General features: G+C 42.9%; 1 protein-coding gene across 8 annotated transcripts in view; it reads left to right on the top strand.

Moving 5' to 3' along the window:
• The window catches only part of CLASP1 (cytoplasmic linker associated protein 1), a 185,097-nt gene that overhangs the window by 75,973 nt on the left and 90,749 nt on the right, over positions 1-18,375 (top strand). For all 8 annotated transcript variants that reach the window (XM_080399735.1, XM_080399733.1, XM_080399732.1 and 5 more), the window contains exons 9-14: positions 12,271-12,423; positions 13,361-13,434; positions 14,247-14,339; positions 15,698-15,843; positions 16,598-16,733; positions 17,465-17,535. In XM_080399735.1, coding sequence (XP_080255861.1) covers positions 12,271-12,423; positions 13,361-13,434; positions 14,247-14,339; positions 15,698-15,843; positions 16,598-16,733; positions 17,465-17,535 — 673 coding nt within the window. The remainder of the gene's footprint in view (positions 1-12,270; positions 12,424-13,360; positions 13,435-14,246; positions 14,340-15,697; positions 15,844-16,597; positions 16,734-17,464; positions 17,536-18,375) is intronic.

Genomic DNA, 18,375 nt, shown 5'->3' with positions numbered 1-18,375 from the left:
GAAGCAGAATTTAGCCTAGTGTGGTGGTTGATTAGCTGATACGTCTTCTGGCATTCGCTGTGATTCTGACTTTTCTGCATGACTTGGAGTCAGCCTCCTTGTGTATTTTGCCTCTGTTTCCACTGTGTCAAAAAAATGGAACTAATCCTATCTAGCTCATAGACAGAACTGTGCAGAGTATTATTAGAAGTAATCATTACTGAAAATCCATTCTAAAAGTTACTGAATAAGCATTTTTTTTTTACTAAAATATGTTTTAGTGCTTTGAGGTTGGGTGTTTTTTTCAAACCAGTCATTGTAGAGTCCAAAATGTCTTCATAATCTGTTATCTACTAGTTTCTGCTTTTGCTTCAAAAAACCCCAAAACATTTTTGAAGTTTTCCCATTAAAGTCGCTGATCTTGTGTATCGTTTCACTGCTTTTTCTGCATTGATGCTGGGAAATGCAAAATGGTAGTTATTCAGTTACTGGGTTTTTATCCCTAGTGTCTCAAAAGAGAATAAGCAAAGTGGGCTTGACTTTGGCAAACCATTTCTTCTCTCTGCCAGTATCTACCAAAAGTGTGGTGTCGGTAGGGAATAGATATTTCTTGCTGGCTCTTAATGGGTTGCTGATCTAAGCTCTAGCTGTTGGATATGTTTACGTAGACGTTACGAGAGGTGGCATGGGCTGCAAACTTTGGCACAGGTGTAATGGTGCTGAAGTATGGTTTGTAAATCCTGTGTGCATGCTGCTAGTCAAAACTAGGCTCTGCTTGCTCTCAGAGAGTTGCATTGAGATGGTGGTGGGGCAAGAATCCCCCTCAGAGTGCTTGTTTTATTTAGGAGTAGGCAGAAACTTCTGCATTCTAGTGCACCAGGAGAATGCTGATGCAGCCAGTCAGTACGACTAAATACTCCAGAGCAAGTGTCAGCATCAAATCGGGTTCCCTATCAGTTTCCCTCGCTAACAGCTACAGCAGGTGCTCTGAAGAACATGCACCCAACTCCTTAACCTAGTAGCAATTGTCCCAGGAGCTCCCAAAGCCATTGCCAGACACATTTTCTGTCAGAAGTATCTCAAACCACTGTTCGGTAACCCTTTGTGGATAGAGAACATAGCCTTGTTCATAAAATCCAACTCTGAATTAATTTTAAATAAACAAAACTTGTCTGTACATTTTTGCTTGTATATATGCCTTCACAATCGGTAGTAATATGTATCGATGAAGTATTTCTTTATGGTCAAAATTTGTGGTCATCATGCTGGTCATACATGTTGTGGTAGTTGATAATCTTTCTCAAGATGCACTTAGGCTGTGGAGGTGCTGCACCTTGCTCCCTAGTTTTCTGTTCATGATTGTTCTTTTGTCTCTGCCACCTGCAGTTTTAGACATTCTTACGTCATGGTTATGGCCCCACTGAGCATTTTACAGTATTTTAAATGGTTATCTAATTAAAGCATATTAATTATGCATCAGGCCAGGCATTCTGCATGGGAGTCGTTGATGTGTAATGTGCATAACACCATACAGTTCTTGCATATGTAGTACCTATGTTCTTGCCTTGGCCTGTACCCAGACAGATGAACACCTTGGGACAGAAGCCCTGGCTCCTGTTTTCTGTGGTTGTATAGATGCAGGCTGACAGCCTTGTTTTTTCTTTCATTGTTCAGGAATAACTGTACACGTTGTGTTTCTTGGCTCGGAGGGAGCTGCTTGGAAAGTTTAGGGTGCCCCACCATGTCAGAGGAGGGTTATCCCTTAGCAAATGCAAAGTGCTGGGCAACATGTTGCCCCTGTTACTGATTGTAAATACACAGAAACAAAGGTCTCAGACAGGGTGGGTGCTACAGCTTCCTAAGGTCTCTCCAGCACATCTTACTGGCTTAACTTCACCAACCCAGCTGCCCTCCAAGACCTGTCCGGGAAGGAAACAAGGCTACAGTTTGACATTTTTATCTCCTTGAAGTATTTCTAGAAACCTTTCTGCTGCAAGACTAGTGTGAGGTAGCAGGCCTTGCACTGGGGAGAATGTTCTGTGGTGGTGGAGGTGGGAGCTCCGGCAGCATTTCTGCCTCCCCTCCACACGCTCTGCGTAACTTGAGGCAGTAAGGTGCTTTTAGCCTTTTTTTGTAGAATCATTTAGGTGGTAAAAGACCTTTAAGATCAAGCCTAACCATTAACTCAGGATTGCCAAGTCCATTGCTAAACCATGTCCCTAAGCACCGCGTCTCTGCTGTTTTTGAACACTTCCAGGGACGGCGATGCCACCACCTCCCTGGGCAGCCTGTTCCAATGCTTGACCACCCTTTTGGTGAAGGAATTTTTCCTAATATCCAATCTGAACCTCTGCCGGCACAACTTGAAGCTGTTTCCTCTTGTCCTGTTGCTTGGGAGAAGAGACCGACCCCCACGTGCCTACAACCCCCTTTCAGGCAGCTGTAGAGAGCAATAAGGTCCCCCCTGAGCCTCCTCTTCTCCAGGCTAAGCCGCCCCAGTTCCCTCAGCTGCTCCAGACTTGTGCTCCAGACCCTTCCCCAGCTCCGTTGCCCATCTCTGGACACGCTCCAGCACCTCCATGTCCCTGCTGTAGCGAGGGGCCCAAAACTGAACCCAGGATTTGAGGTGGGGCCTCACCAGTGCCCAGTACAGGGGGACAGTCACTGCCCTGGTCCTGCTGGCCACACTGTTTCAGGTACAAGCCAGGACGCTGTTGGCCGCCTTGGCCACCTGGGCACACTGCTGGCTCACGTTCAGCCGGCTGTCGACCAGCACCCCCAGGCCCTTTTCCTCCAGGCACTTCCCAGCCCCCTGCCCCCCGCCCGTAGCGCTGCGGGGGGTTGCTGTGACCCACGGGCAGGACCCGGCACTGAGCCCTGTTGAACCTCATACAACTGACCTGGGCCCATCGGTCCAGCCTGTCCCGATCCCTCTGCAGAGCCTCCTGCCCTCTGCACATCAACACCCCCCAGCTTGGCGTCGCCTGCGTTTTTGTGGCAGTGCTTTGTCCTAAAAATGTCAGGATGCACTTTCCTTCCTCATACAGCTCCGTGTGCCGGCTGTCAGTGCTTTACACCTCGGTGTGCTGCACGTATATAAAATGAGCAGCCCTTCAGGAAGCAGTAAGTGACAGCGATATCAAATGCAGTTTCCCTTTGACAGCAATGTGTGGTAGGGCAGTCAGCATCTCGGGGAGCGACATGTGCCGTGGTTACCTGGGTGGGCAGAGGGAGCTGTTCAGGCGGTGCCAGGTGGGGACCAGGCTGGAGAGATGCCTCTTCCCGTGATGTCATGGCAACAGATGGTGCTAATAGCTGGGAACCTGACCTTGGGCTGCAGGGCTGGTGGCACCTGATGGCTCTGTGCACCATGCTCCTGCCCTTCGCAGGTGGACAGCATCTGCCCATTTAAAGGCTTTGGATTCCTGGTGTGCCCCTTAATTCACTTGATTTATACAGGGTATAGGCACTTCAGGTAAGACAAAACTTCCCCTATTCATGCCCCAGGTACCTTTTTCATACGGGTTTTGGCAAATAAACCCCAAGCTGTTGCCAGCAGCTGTCTCCCTGGGAGCTCATTTTAGCAGCATCTTCAGTGGCTGTTTTCAAGTAGCATTGCTGGGTACTGACCCTGTGAAATACAGAGAACTCAATTTCAAGTGTAGCTAAGCTTCAAGCAACCTGTCAAGAACAACTAAATTGAAATATTTTTTTCTAATGCCATGTGATGTGATACCTGGTTTTTCTATGTCATTTGCAAATGTCTGTTTTTTAATATACATAAACCAGTTTTGAAGATAATACTGAGAAAACAAGAAATATTTGAAACACTGCTCAGACCTTTAGTAGGAGGTGGGGGGAAGCGATTTAGAAAAAACATATGTTTAGGAATGGAGCTTAATCCAAATTCTGGCAATGCTCTGAAGTTTTTATGCCCTTGAGAATGTCCCTCAACAGCTCTGTTTCAGTTTAATCACACGTTAAAATAATAACAAATACTTGTCACTGCTGTTGAATGGCTGTGCCTTTTAATCACGTTTATATCATTTTTTAGAGCAAGTACTGTGCAAGGCTGACCATAGGCTCTGGCAAAGGAAGCTTTTGCCTGGGGTAGTGGGTATAGCGTGGGTGACCACAGCTGGATGATGCCTCTGCCCATTTTGCCTGCTGCCTGAATTTCCGACAGCAGAGGCTTACTGCAAGCATGTGGAGTCCAGGCTGTTGCCCTGAGTTTTCCATCAAGTGCAGAGAGCTGGCTAAAACCTGGAGGTGAGGGCCAGGAGGGGAAAGGTTCAGTGCTTGCACTTCAGTCTGAAGCATCCCTGCCACATCTGCATATGAAGGTGGTGCCTGAAGGGGCTCCTGTGCTTCTGCAGAATTGAATGTTGCTGTCCTGTGAACGAAGGCAGAAGGAATCACTTTCTTTTCTACTATTATTTGCCTAAATATTAGAATTTCAGTAAGGCTGAGGAGAAACATTAACACTGGCGGCACTGTGCAGCACGCAGGATTAATACTACAGTGGAAAATAGTGTGCTTTATCTGCTGTTCAGGAATGAAGGAATGCTTTTCCTGCTGTTATACCAGTATTGCAATAAGGCCACTGATTCCTGTAGTTCTGGAAAAGGATACTTGCTGACTCTAGAAGATCCCTCTGGTCCATCCTGTATAAATAGCCTTTCTCGTTGCTTGGTGGTATCTCTAGGGCTCAGGTTATACGACGTACTTTTTATTTTTCTCTGTGAAGATTACGCTAAGGAGAGCACTGTATGGAGGGAGTAACGCCTGTGCTTGGGGCTGCTGCTGGCCTGTTTCTAACCGGTGCAGTTTAACAGGTATTTTCAAGAAGTCCAGAACAAAAAAGGTACAGCACCCCCAAGTGCAGTCAGCAGGGAGAGCTGCAGCAGTGAAACAGAAATAACACCCTGTTGTGGAGTTTCATAGACTTTGAAATAGTTGGTGTGTTTGTGGAAGGCTGTGTTCTGAGCGCGCCGTGTCGCGGTACAGCCAGCCTGGCTGGGAGCAGGGGCAGACACCCTGCGGGGCCGCACGATGGACCTCGGGGGGACAGGAGGGGTAAGGGTAGGCTAGGGAAAAAGCTGGTTTTGCTCTTTAAATTGAAATTTTATGTACACGTGTTGGTGGGTGTGTTTTTCCAAGGTGTATGTTGTGGATTTCCTGGTGCTCTTGAAGTCTGGGGGAAAGCTGTGTGGCTTGCTGCAAAGGGCGCTTTGGGAATATTGTATTTCCATGGATGACTTTGAGGAAAACAGATGCTTATCTTTCTCCTCACTTTTTTTTCCTTTGTGTGCATGTGTCTGTGTGATGGTTTGTTTTTTTTGTCATTATGGGGCAAGGGCTGTGTCTGTACAGCAGCACATGGGTGTTTGATTCTTGTTAAGGTGTCTGTATGAACTGTATTAAAGTAGTTAGTGAAACTAAAATCCTAGCTATTTTTATGGCTTTATCTTGGCTTTTGGTGCTTGTTTGAATTCTTTTGGCTGTTTGAGCTCTTGCTCCTTCACTCAGTGTCACAGCTGTTTTGTTGTCTCCTGTTGCTGCTTAATTTTACAAAGCTTGTAGGAATGTGTAACCTTTGTACTGGCTCTTTTCTAAGTCTACTTAAAGCTAATGGAAAATTTCATATTGCTGAAAACTGCATAAATGACAGTTTCACTAAATTCTAAAAATTCCCATTTGCAGGTGTTAGTTTCATGAACAGAAGCTTCTGAAAAGCACTTTGTCTGCTGTGTTCCTAGCTCATGTGCTACTGGAGTGCTTGCTGTGGCTTCTTAACATGATGACATTAATATTGTCAACCTTATGGTTTTAAAAACCATGTTTTGAAGCAAACAGGCTCATAAATATTGAATCGTTTTTATTTGTCCCTTGTTTTTAAGTCTTTAAGGCTCTTGTTCTCAAGCTTCACCACAGCCATCATGGAAAGAACTTAAACTGGAGCCATCTGATTTCAGGATTGAAAATTATAATATTCCTCAGAAAAATAACTTGGATCAGTCATGAGTTCTGTAATTTCAGATTGGTCTTTTGCAGGAAGATTTTGTCTGACTTACCAGGCCAGTCCTTGAGAGCAGATTTTGAACGTGGCCAGGGCTATTGCTTATTTTCTCAGAAGCTGGAATTTACTTTTCATGTGTGGGTTGTGTCTGCCTTAGTTTGGTGTTGGATGTGGTTGGGTCAGGATGTATACATCAATTCCTCAGTTAACTTTATGATCACTGAAATGGATTTAATAATTGTTGGATTCTTCACTGACAGAAATGTGCTTTGTTTATTATTGCTACTGCTGCCGGATTGTTTTTCTGCTTACAGAGGGATGGCAGACATCAATACTCTGAAACTGCCATAGCAGGGACTGAGCAGGATGTGTACCAGAACAACTGCCTGTGTAAATACGATGTATTTGCAGCAGAAAATTGCAGCAGAAAATTACAAGTGTTACTTCTTTCGGGAATCTTCTTTCCCTTTGTGGCAGCAGTTGAAGACCTGTTAAGTTGTGAGTAGTTTCATTAGCTCCTTGTTAGACAGAATGAGGTAGCAGCCAAGATGATGACCTTCCCTAGCTAATGAAGGAAAACTGAAACCTTTTGGATTAAAGAAGAGCATGTGGGTTTTGGAAGGATTATTGAAATAAAAAGCATTTGTCCACTTACCTGGCATGACATTGTTGGCTTGGGTCTTTAAGTACCACCTTGCCTGTGGCTAATGGCAGTTGTATCGCTGATTGTATTTATTATGGTCATAAATATATTGTCTAGATTTAGACTAGAAACCTTATTCAGAAGATTAACTCCAACCCACAATTATACATATTCTGGTTTAAATAGGGCAATATATGGGAGATCAGAGAAAGAAGCCAAGATACCGGTGTTGTGCATATCCTTGCACACGCGATCTTTGCTGTGGCTGGCTCGGTCCCGGTGAGCCCTTGCCGAGATCAGGTCAGGTTTTTGGGAATCCCCCTCAAAGCCAGTTGTGAAGGAGGATGAGGTGATTCACTGAGTAGTGCCAGGAGGCAGCAGGGGTGGGCTGGCACTGGAGCTGGTGGCTGGGTCAGCCTGGGAGAACTGGTGCCGAGGGAAGAGGGGTGGCAGGTGGCCCCAGGGAGGCTGACCGGGGTCACTGAGCCCACACAGGGGCGTTCTCAAGGCTCAGAACACTGTGCCTGGTGTGGAGGGTGGGAGGGAGGCTGGGCCCAGGAGAGAGCAGCTGGGATGCTGTGGGAGATGGCCAAGCGAGCAGCCCTAACGTGCCTGCATGCTTCTGCTTGTGGCTGTGACTCCTTTGTTTTTAAACATTTAATCCTTCTGAGGAGCATATATATGTCCCTTTAGTGGGTTTGTAAACTCATTTTGCTGGAGAAACCTCTACAATGCCTGTGTTGGAGGTGGGAGGCAGGCTTGCAGTGAAGCCATGTGTGGGCTTGGTGTGTGCTAGTGGGAAGAAGCATTTAAGCTTGGCTGAAGCTGGCTTGCGTGGAGGCTGGTGGGACACCCGCAGAGAGGAGGGGACCATGCCTTGTGAGCTACGGGAGTCACGGCTGGAGTTGGGGGGTACCAGCCACTGGCCTTGGGGCAGGGCATGAGTCGAGGTGTCCAAGTGTCTGTCACAAAACCAATGACCAATGCACGTGGGGTTAAGTCTGGCCAAAAAGGAGTGAGGAGGAACATAGCCTGTTTTCTGTGGCGTTGGTGGGTTTGCCCACCAGCACACAGTATGTGTGCTTGGCTTTTACAGGGGGCTCTCAGGTCCTCAGGGAGTTGGGCTTTGCCGGTCTAGTAGGGGTTGAGCACGGGGTTTCGATGTGCTGAAATGTGTGTCAGCTTCTTTTTTGTGTGTGTGTGTCTGCTGCTGGTGCAGGAGGCCATGTGGTGGGTGGGAGGACAGGTTTCTCTGGTGCCATCCACCTTCATCTGCACCTGGAAGGGAGATTCTTGTGGGAGAGATACCCTTCTTGCATGTTTCAGCTGCACTGATGCTTGGAGATGGGACATGGATAAACGGGCAGAGCGGGGCCAGAGCAAGTCCAGCACTTTGCAGAGTCAGATGGTGGCTGGGCATCTCTTTAGGAACAGGCGTGATTGTAAGCTTTTTTCCCCCCCAATCTGTAATTGCTACAGAGTAGCTATCTTTCCTAAAGCTTACAGTCAAATAACTTAAAAGATTTGAATCTGATACCTTAAAGTTTGTTAAAAGCCAGAAAGAATCTCCTTTCATTGGAAAGGAAATTTGAGGCTCCATTTATTTTGCTTTGAAAGGTCCCAGGCTGGTGGTTCAGTCAGGGGAAACGCTGGCCCTTGTTTACTGTGGTTCCTGAACAGCTAGTACAGTCTCTTCTCCCCATTTACACCTTGCCCAGAGCTGAAGGGGTTACATTTTAAAATGAATAATGACTAAATTTATTCGTCATGGACAAATGATGACAGCTGTTGAGATGCTCCTGTTAGCGCTTCCCAGGGGATAAAGTCAGGCTGGTTCCTAGTGCAAGCCAGCCCAGCCAGGCAGACTCAGCTCGTCTTCATCCCAGATTATTTGTCCCGGGTTCCCCTTGCTAGCAGGGAATTGCCTTCCTAGAAGTGAACTGAAGTTTCCTGGGCTGAAATGGGTGTTGATGGGAATCTCACAGAGCTGCAGCCAGAGAGAGGTCTGAAGCCATAGCTGTTTAAAGCCACGTGTGAAGACAGCATGCCTAATGAATACGAGGGGCAATGATTGATTATGTGCTGGACTGAAAGCCGCGGCGCTCTGTGAAGCACTCTTACATCTGGGCACGCTATGGAAAATATGAAGGAATGTTAAGGAAGCTTATTTGCAGAAGGATATGTACTTGTAAGCAATTTTTTTTCTCTTCTTAAATAATGTAAAGGGATTGAAAAATGTAAAGCAAATAGTGTTCTCTGTTTCTTTGAGACAGCAGAGTGGTGAGCAGACAAAGGCCTCTTTTATAAGGGCATGTCTTTGATGGAGAGTACTGTATGGCCCTTATAACTGAGCACTGGGGGATGTGTGTATGTCTTGGGATGGGAGAACATCAGTAGTTATTTAATATTAGAACCTGGTACCGATTCCGCTTCAGTGCACCTCTGCTGGAGTCATGAGAGTTACACCCATCCTGAATTTACCACCTCGTGATTTGCAGATAGGCTGCAAAAAAATATGATCCTAGTTCAGATGATTAATGTGAACAGGACTCAACAAATAGGAGGGGGGAAAAAAAAAGGCTTTTTAATGATAGTGTTTAGTAGCTTGTTTTTCTTTTCTGTCCTCCCATGTTCAGGTTTCTTTCTGTTCTTTGTTTCTCTTTCTGTCCTGCACACGTGCTGCTGGAAGACTTGATGTGCAGTTCTGAATGTGGCGCTGTCATTCTGTGCTGTTCAGATGAGAAAATGCTCTTGGGTTGTTGAAGGGATATTCTGATTTGATAAATATGTAGTGCTTAGTTTGTAGACTTAATGAACACAAAGATGTGATTGTAATCCAAATTCCATGTAGTTCAAAACTGTGGGTTGAATAGTTGGTTTTGGAGTGTTGTGGTTTTTTGCTAATGCTCAGAAAAGCCTGTTTTAAATGAAAATGAGTTTATTTAATTGCTACAATGCTACAAAAGTGGGATCCTTTTAATACATGTTTTTTCTGAATTTTTATTTGTTATATGAAATGGAAAACCACACCCTTTTCTCCTTTCACAGGGGTGAGGCTTTAAAAATGCAGATACAAGGGAAAGTTAACTAGAGACTGCATCTACATAGCCTGAAATGCAGCTGATGGAGAATTTTATTATCAGATGAATGTGGTTTTGAAGTAATTGCGTGTCTTTTGTTTTGACCGATTTTTCTCTTAGCTGGTAATATGAGGTAAATGATCATTTGCTTAATATCTATATAGGAGCTTTTGAAATAAATGCAATTGGGACAGATTTTGCTCAGAAGTTTTTGTGCCAATCTTTCTGCATCACTTAAACCCCTTCCTAGAGACTTCAGAGATTATATGTTTTAAAGTCAATTTTGATCGGCTGTGACCTTCTGTGTAAGTCTCACCAGATAATGTTTTTGAAATAATTCCTGTTTGAACTAGACTATCTTCCAGAGAAAAAAATTTCAATCTTGCTTTTTTAGAACTGCCTGTGGTAGAATTTTCTGGGTGACACACCTCCTAACCTCACAGAGAGTCAGCCCTGTGATTATTGCAAAAAAAATGGAGGGGGGGAGGGGAAGGGAGGAAAAAAGGCAATTCAGAATTTAATTTGTTTTTAACCTCCAGCCAGTGGCCTTGTTGTATATTTTTCTATTAGGTGAAAAACAATATTAATTAATCACAGTTAAAAACGGCATTAACAAATCTTGAGTTGCTACATTAACACAGAATATAATCAAGCAACTTGTTAAGAATCTGGCCAGGTTAAACAGTCTTCTGCAGTGAATTTTCATTTAATTGAATTAAAAACATATTTTCCAATCCTTTAATAATTTTCATGATTCTTCCCTGAGCTTTTTTCGAATTATTTTTGCATTACATATGTCAGAACAAGACCAGTGTCAGCAGGGAGGTAGCACTGTCTCCGTGGCTGTCTTAGGGCACTCTATCAGAGACCCCACATCTGAAGTTTGGCTTATGTTCTTCTCCTTAGCTGTGTGACCTTACACTTCTTGATGTTACAGTTTGTATGTTCACTTTTTTCCTGTTCGCTTTTGCCTGAACAACAACAATCCAAGTACCTGTTGTTCTGTTACCCCGTCCCTTTAGATGGTACTTTTTTTTCCTAGCCCTTTCACCTATTCCAAGACGTCTTGAACATCAAAATTAAGGCGAGAGATGTCCTTGGCCACCTTTCTGAACTTGGTGGATGCTGGTGTCTACCTGCTCTTTCAGTGTTGTGCTGTGATGGGAGTGTGGCATCTCGTGCACGGGTGCATATCGGAAATGTCAGTTTTTAGGGTTTTGGATGATCTGTGATTGTTCTTATGGGTCCAACTGCGAATAAGTCATTATCACTTCGGATAGGGAAAATTCTTTAAGGCTGTTAGGCTGAGGACAATACAGGCTTTTCTTTCTATTATTTTGCCTCCCCTAGAATATGTCTATACTGTTATCAGTTTATTTTCTTACCCTCAGGAGGCTCAACCCGTATTGAATTTCACTCGTTAGTGTTTAACTGGGAGCCTGTGTTTGTCACCAGATGTTCCCAGGTGCTTTCCTGAATAGGGATGGGTCAAAACACCTGCTTGAGTTTTTGCCAAGTGAAATTTGCAAAGGAAAAGATCCTGAACCATTGGAGGGTGGGTGTGTACCTTGGGCTGGTGGAGAGGAATAGACATGAAGCAGATCTCAAATCTTGAATGAAGGGTTAGCGTGGAGAAGCCAAGTGAACGGGTGCTGAGGTGGCTTCCTGGCCTCCATAAATACTATGTCATCTGGCCAAATACTTCGTCATCTTTCAACCTAAGGCCGGTTTTTAAAGTGGATTACTTAATCTGTGTAAAACTGCAATATAAGCATTCCTTTGGAATTGGAATGACCTTCACTGAGAGTCAAAATGACTGTAATTTATTTTAATTAATGTTCATGTGTGGAGGTAGAGGCTGCAGTTCCCTTTGGATGTACACAGAAGGTTCAGTAAGTTTTAATACATCTTATATTTATGGGGTTTTATGAATTTGAGGTAACTTTTTCTATTTCCTTGCAAAGAATCTCTGGTAATCATTTAAAAAGTTGAAGTGGACTTGTAGCTCTGGATAGGTCTGTGATTAATGGTCTGTGGCTTATCAAATGCATGGGTCTTGGCATGCAGCCTTTCTTGGGGTACCCTGTTTGTTCTCGGTCTGGTGTAGGCACTTGGTGGGGTGTGACAGGGCAGCCTGTGCTGCCTGATCCTCTCCGCACTTGGATCCTGGATTTGCTTATGGTCTTAGTTTCACTACAGCCCATGGCAAAATAGCTCTTGGAGACATAAGCATCAGAGATACGGACTGTAGAGACTCCAAGTATTATTTGTGGCTTGCGTCTTTCTGTTGTAAATTTTAAGTTTATTCTTTTTAGCTGAATGCATTCATTGAAAGGGTTTATAACATAGTGGCTGCAGTAGCAAAGGATCGGGTTCAGTGGCCTTGTGGTCATTGTGAATAACCAGATTTCTAGCATGAAGACACTGCTGAGATGAGAGCTGGCTGAGCAGACCTGAACATGCAGCATCTTTTGCCACAACGTTGGCATATTCCTTGGGGCATCCTTTTGCTTCATCAGACTTACAGCTGACTGTGGTTTTTTTGGCAGATAAAATTTTTGATGATGAAGACTCAGTGGATGGAAACAGACCTTCCTCAGCTAGCTCCTCTACATCTTCAAAGGCCCCTGCAAACTCGCGCAGAGTTGGGATGGGGAGTACCCGCAGACTTGGGTCTGCAGCTCTGGGCTCCAAGTCTTCAAGTAAGCAGACAGCATATATAATTAACCTTTATGTGACGTATTTATAGTGTTTATGCTTGAGCTTATTGCAAGGACTTCCAGACTGGCCCCCGGGATCCAGTAACAGATTTTTTCCCTGTGAAGTCATTATGTGTAAATTGTCTGCATGCTGCAACCGAAATTCAGTAGGATGATCTCCAAGCAGTCCCCATGTCCCTATAATGTGTTTTGCATTTGTCAGAGGTTGGATCTGTGCAGTTGTGCACTGAGGGCTGTGAGTAAATCATGTCAGTGTTACAGTCTGTACATTTTTGCCTTTTAATGCTGCAGCTTTTTGGCTGGACTGAAACAGGATGCTTATAGCTACATGATAAACTCCAGCCCATGCAATCTAAAACTGATGCGTTGGCTTTCTTCTAAGAGCTTTGGCCATTGCTGTTAATGAAGGTGCAGAAAGAAAACTGAGCATTAATTCTGAATGTGAGCAATAGTTCTACATGTGACCTAGAGAAATGGAGAAAGTTCCCTCTATCAGACACTCCAATCTGTATTCCAGAGACTGTTTATCTTCGTTATCATTTGTCTGTTTGTGCACCTGTCAGATCTGCACCTTCATCTATTATAGATAGGATTAAATCCTTTAAAATAAAATCTCTCATATAATTAAATATTCCCTTTCATTTTTCAGACTGTGTCCCCTAACTGTTGAGTGACTACTGTAATGACTTCCCTAATGTGCCCTCTGTGCCTAGGAGTTGAAGGATGCTGTGAATGTCTAGTCTGTGCCTGGCATTGAATTTCCCTGTCTCTGCTTTCATTAAATCTGCAGCACTCTGAGGCTGCATGGATAGTGAACTTTCTCCTGATTAAGTGCCTTGATAGCTGGTGGTTTCTTAATTGATTCTCTTGCTGATAAGAAGACTGAAAGATTGAAAAGGCTTTTTCATTTGTATGTCAGCAGCCAAAGAGGGAGCAGGTGCTGTGGATGAGGAAGACTTCATTAAGGCATTTGAAGATGTCCCAACAGTTCAGGTAAGTAGAATTACATGTTAAAGCACACAGTACTAAAAAGCAGAAGATGGATATAGGATCATCTGGTTCTATTCACTGGCAAATTGTGCTTTGTTGTGGTGTTGACAAATATTTCTTAGTGGGAAGGTGAGTTAGAGGGAGGCTAGTTTTAAATGTGGTATCTGCCAGCAGTTTGTGTGAATCCCTCAGAGGTGGAGGGAATAGGGGTGGGAGGGTTGTGGTGGAACTATCACAGGAACGGACATGGAACTGGAACTGGATGCGCATGCTGCACAGTGCGGTCTGGTTGAAGAAGAACTTAAGTCAGCAGAAGCCTCTCTGCATTTCATCTGTACCATCTGGAAACTGAAAGAGATAAAGGTGACTTTTGTGTTCCAGGACTGCTGCTGTTGTGAGTGTGACAACTGGACAGTGCATGTTTGCTGATAGATATGGCTGGATAGCTGAGTTGTCACATATCCCCTGTCCTTCACCAGAGCTTTATTTTTGGGACAGCTGAACAGCACATGTCATGATCTTCTGTAGGTCTTGGACTAATAGAGCCACTAGTAGCTGCAGGAATGCTGCTTAAAGTTGTGAAAATATAGTAAAATAAATAAAGATGATCCTTTAATCATCTTGTGGTCATTTAGTAATTTTTGATTGCAGGAAATGGGTGTAAATTCTTTGCATTGTGCAGATCTAGCCGTGTCGAAGGCTAGCACGTGATACTTAAGCATTGAGGAGCAAAGGGCATAATGTAGTTGGGAAGTGATCTGATTTTTTTGGAGTAAATCTTGCATTATGGTGCTACTCTGTATTTAAATTTGCAGATTTATTCCAGCCGGGATCTTGAGGAATCCATAAACAAAATAAGAGAGATACTATCAGATGATAAGCATGACTGGGAACAGAGAGTTTCTGCGGTAAGTGGTGAACTTAGATATGAACTCTAATATGAGGTTTTTCTGCATTGAGCTTAATCCCATGAAGAGGGTACTGGGAGAACCTCAGAGTAAGGCTAGAATGTAGTTCAAGTGGTGAGCATCTGTTATGTTCCCTCAAGCTTGAGGGAAACATTTTCTTACGAGACTGAATTTAAACCACATCTATGAAAGAAAATGCTATTTGATATACAAGAATCTGTTGACAGCATCAGGTTGAACTGTGAAAGTCATGCAGCAAAACCAGATGTAAAGCTAGAAACTTGCTAGCAGATGCTGAAATTTAAATGTCAGAGGTGGTATTCAGAATACCTTAAAACTTCCTTATGAGGCAGAAAGTCACTTTGCTTATAGAGAACTTACACTTTTGCAAAAGGAGGTGTAAAATAATTCACAAAGGATTTACAGATTTAGGTTTTGGATAAACAAATGCGACTGTGGGAAATGTGGAAGTAGAAAATCAGAGAAGTTATATGCATGCAAAGACTGAGTTTTATTTACTGAGGTGAGCTGTGTTTTTATGATATAAATAGATACATGATCTTGTCTACGCAGTAGACTTTCATCACTGGTGTAGCAACTTTGACATGTCTGTCAAATCCTGTGTTACAGATCTGAGTGGCAAACTGTGCTGATTCAGCTTACTTCAGGTTTTTTTGTTTGCTGTACTGAGTAACAGTGAGCTTAAATCAAGGCACTGTACAGATGCATCAATATACATGAGGGCCTGTGAAAGTGTCCAAAAGAACGTATATAGGATGAAACAGTGGTCCCTGTAATTAATATTAATAGAAAATTTCTCATTTTATTGGAGTTAGGGTTCTACTTTTAGTAGAGCCAGATAATTATTTTATTGAATTCAATGGACATATTCTAGATATGTCAGTGTTACTCAGATTTGAGCCATGCCCTTTAAGCCTAGGAATATATATATTTTTTTTTTTTAATAGAGTAGTCAGTTGTGAGAGGACCTAAGCTTTAGAAGCTGTTGCTTCTAACAGGTGGTTTCTAACAGGAATAGAGGAGAACTTTTAAGATATCTTTTGGTTTAAAATGTGATGTTTGGGTTATTAACAATATAGTCTAAGTAGTCGTATGCAATGGTTTTGGGTTTCTAAAACAGTTACCTAGTCTGTTTATTGTCATACTTAGTATGTTAACCTGTGAGTTGAATATAAGACCTGAAATAATAAAATTGTTTGGACATGAACACAGTTCCTTAACGCATGTTGAGGAACAATTGTACAAGGACCCTGGAAACCTTGTATCAGCGCTGAACATAATTGTCCTTATATCTATTGCTCATTAACAGTCACTGCTTTCTCTTCTGGTGCTAACAGTTGAAAAAGATCCGCTCCTTACTTTTGGCTGGAGCTGCAGAATATGATAACTTCTTCCAACACTTAAGACTTTTGGATGGAGCATTTAAATTATCTGCTAAAGACCTGCGGTCTCAAGTAGTACGAGAGGCTTGTATCACATTGGGGTAAGTTTATTTTCTAAATAGGTTTGAGATGTGCTGTAGAAAAAAGGAACAGACACTGGGTAAAACACATTTAGGGTGTAATGTGCTGCTAGTAAGTATTACATAGTTATAGGTAGAACATGATTTTGCTACAGCTGTTTAAACCACATTCATGTAGACCAATAATTGTAGTTCTGCCGAAGTGTGTTCCTGAGTTTAAAACAATGCTGGTTTGAGATATGCTGAATGAATGAGCAAGCCATGCATTCATGCACTGAGTGGGGAAGGATTAAACAATAAAGCTGAAAATGTATGTTTTGTTCTGGTTTGGATTGAGCTAGTTCTTATTTTTGGTGGTTATCCTCTCTGAAACGCTTCAAGAAAAAGGGTGCTGCTAACAGTTTTTTGAAATTTATGCATATTAAGGCAAAGTAGACAGTTTCAGAGAAACTGTAATACGAACTAACAACTTCAGAAAAACATGTTCTTTGAGCGTGATCCCATTTGATAATAAATTTTTAGCTGTGCTAGTTACTTCATTTTGTGCTGAACTTACTGTTTCTCAGACTTCAGATGAATATAGAACACAAGTTTGAGATGAAAGCAAAGGAACTGGTTTTTTTGAAACATGGTGCTCTCTGTCCTTTGGAGTTGGAGAGGAGGTGACAGTTGTGAAGATGGAGATGTCAGATGTGCTTATGTCAGATGTTCTGAAGAAGTCTGACATACTTAATCCTCAGCACAATTACCAGCATGACTTCATTCTTTTTTTCAGACATTTGTCATCAGTTCTGGGAAACAAGTTTGACCATGGGGCAGAAGCCATCATGCCAACAATTTTTAATCTAATTCCGAATAGTGCCAAAGTCATGGCCACTTCTGGTGTTGTAGCAGTTAGATTAATAATTCGAGTAAGTATACATCAATAAAGAAGTATGTTATAATTTCCAAATACTGTGGTATTTCTGAGGAAGTATGAATGTTGCTACAATGATAATCAGTTTTAGTGCCTGATCTACTTTTCTGCTTTGTGTTGGGCTGGGCTGTTTCAGATGTCACTCAACCTTGTGCAGAACATGATAGTTAAGTCCTGCCAAAACAGAAGGAAAAAAGTTTCTTTGCAGAGTAAGATATTTCCATCTCTTTAAGAGCTGAGCAAACTTTTTTCTTTGAATGGGTTTTAAAACTGCCTTGCAGGACAGACTCATCCTCTTAATTATGCTCTAAATTGCCTCACAGACAGTGCACGTTTCCTAAATCCATTAGGTCACAGAAATGTCTTCTGTCTAGTGATTCAGTGGGGAAGCTGTAGATAGCCTGATACCTCTGAAATTGTCACCACTGACAGTTTAGATCCTCTTGCAGTGACTTCAGCTCCTTGACCCACTGGAGCCTGCTATTATAGAAGAAAATGAAATATCTGTTGAAGATAATTTAACAGATAAAATACAAAATATTTTTAATAATAAAAATATCTGTCCGTATCTGCTAGTGTTCCTTTATTTAGCAGTTCTATTTTTAAGAATTGAACAAAAATAAGTATCTGCATACTGGGCTTAGGTGGCTGAAAGAGATGGCCTTTCACTCCATGGCACCATGGTGTAAAGATTTCTTCCTGTTTTTGTTGTTTGTTTTCTTCTAGCATACGCACATCCCTCGATTAATACCCATCATAACCAGTAATTGTACATCCAAGTCTGTTGCAGTTAGAAGGTGAGCATCTAGTTTGAATTTACTTTCTTTTACCACTAAGCAGGGTCACGTGTACTTTCTGATAACATTCATGTATTTGTTTTTATTCACGGAGAGGGTTGATGTAACACACTTGCTAAATAGTGCATCTCCCCCATGAGTTGGGATCAAATTCCAAGTCAGCTATCTTGTATAAGCTGCAGCACTGCAGAGAAGAAAAGGCACTTTTCCACGGAGAGAAATGTTTCTTAAACTTATCTTTGTGCTTACATGCCATTATAACGTCATATGATTTTGGCTTCTTTACAGACACGTTCTGATTCCCCACTACTAGCTGTTGTAGTGACATGCTTTCTTTGAGCCAGTCAGCAGAAGTAGTGTTCTGTGGTAGCATCACCTGGAAGTTAGGCTGGGTGTGCGAATGGTCCTCTCTGCACTTCAAATCTAGTTGTACTTCAGTCCAGTACCTCACTGGGAGGTTCTTGCTTGGTCCATGAAGATCAGCTAGTTCTAGTTAGACAAAAAGAAGGGCTTTGTGGTTGCTGATTTTGCTGACAAGCCTTGAACAAATAACAGCACACTTGTGCTGTAGTTTCTTGAAATGAGGAGGGGAGGTTAAAGTTGAAAAGGTCTCCACATGAAGCTGAATGTGAGGTTTCCGTGTGAACCCTGAACTTACAGGTACAGAATATCCTTAGCATGGATCTTCTGGGCTGTATCCTGTTTAATGGAAAAGGGGTCTCCCTGGGTGGTTTTATGTCAGACCCTCTCTTCAGACTTCTCTGTAGTGAGCTGCCTCCAGTTACTACTTCAGGCTGTTTATTGAGGGTGTTTGTAGAGATGCTGGTGGTTTTATTATTC

This window comes from Falco punctatus, assembly GCF_963210335.1.
Source record: "Falco punctatus genome assembly, chromosome: 8".
In the NCBI taxonomy this organism is placed as follows: domain Eukaryota; kingdom Metazoa; phylum Chordata; class Aves; order Falconiformes; family Falconidae; genus Falco; species Falco punctatus.
This window is presented reverse-complemented; position numbering and strand designations above follow the sequence as displayed.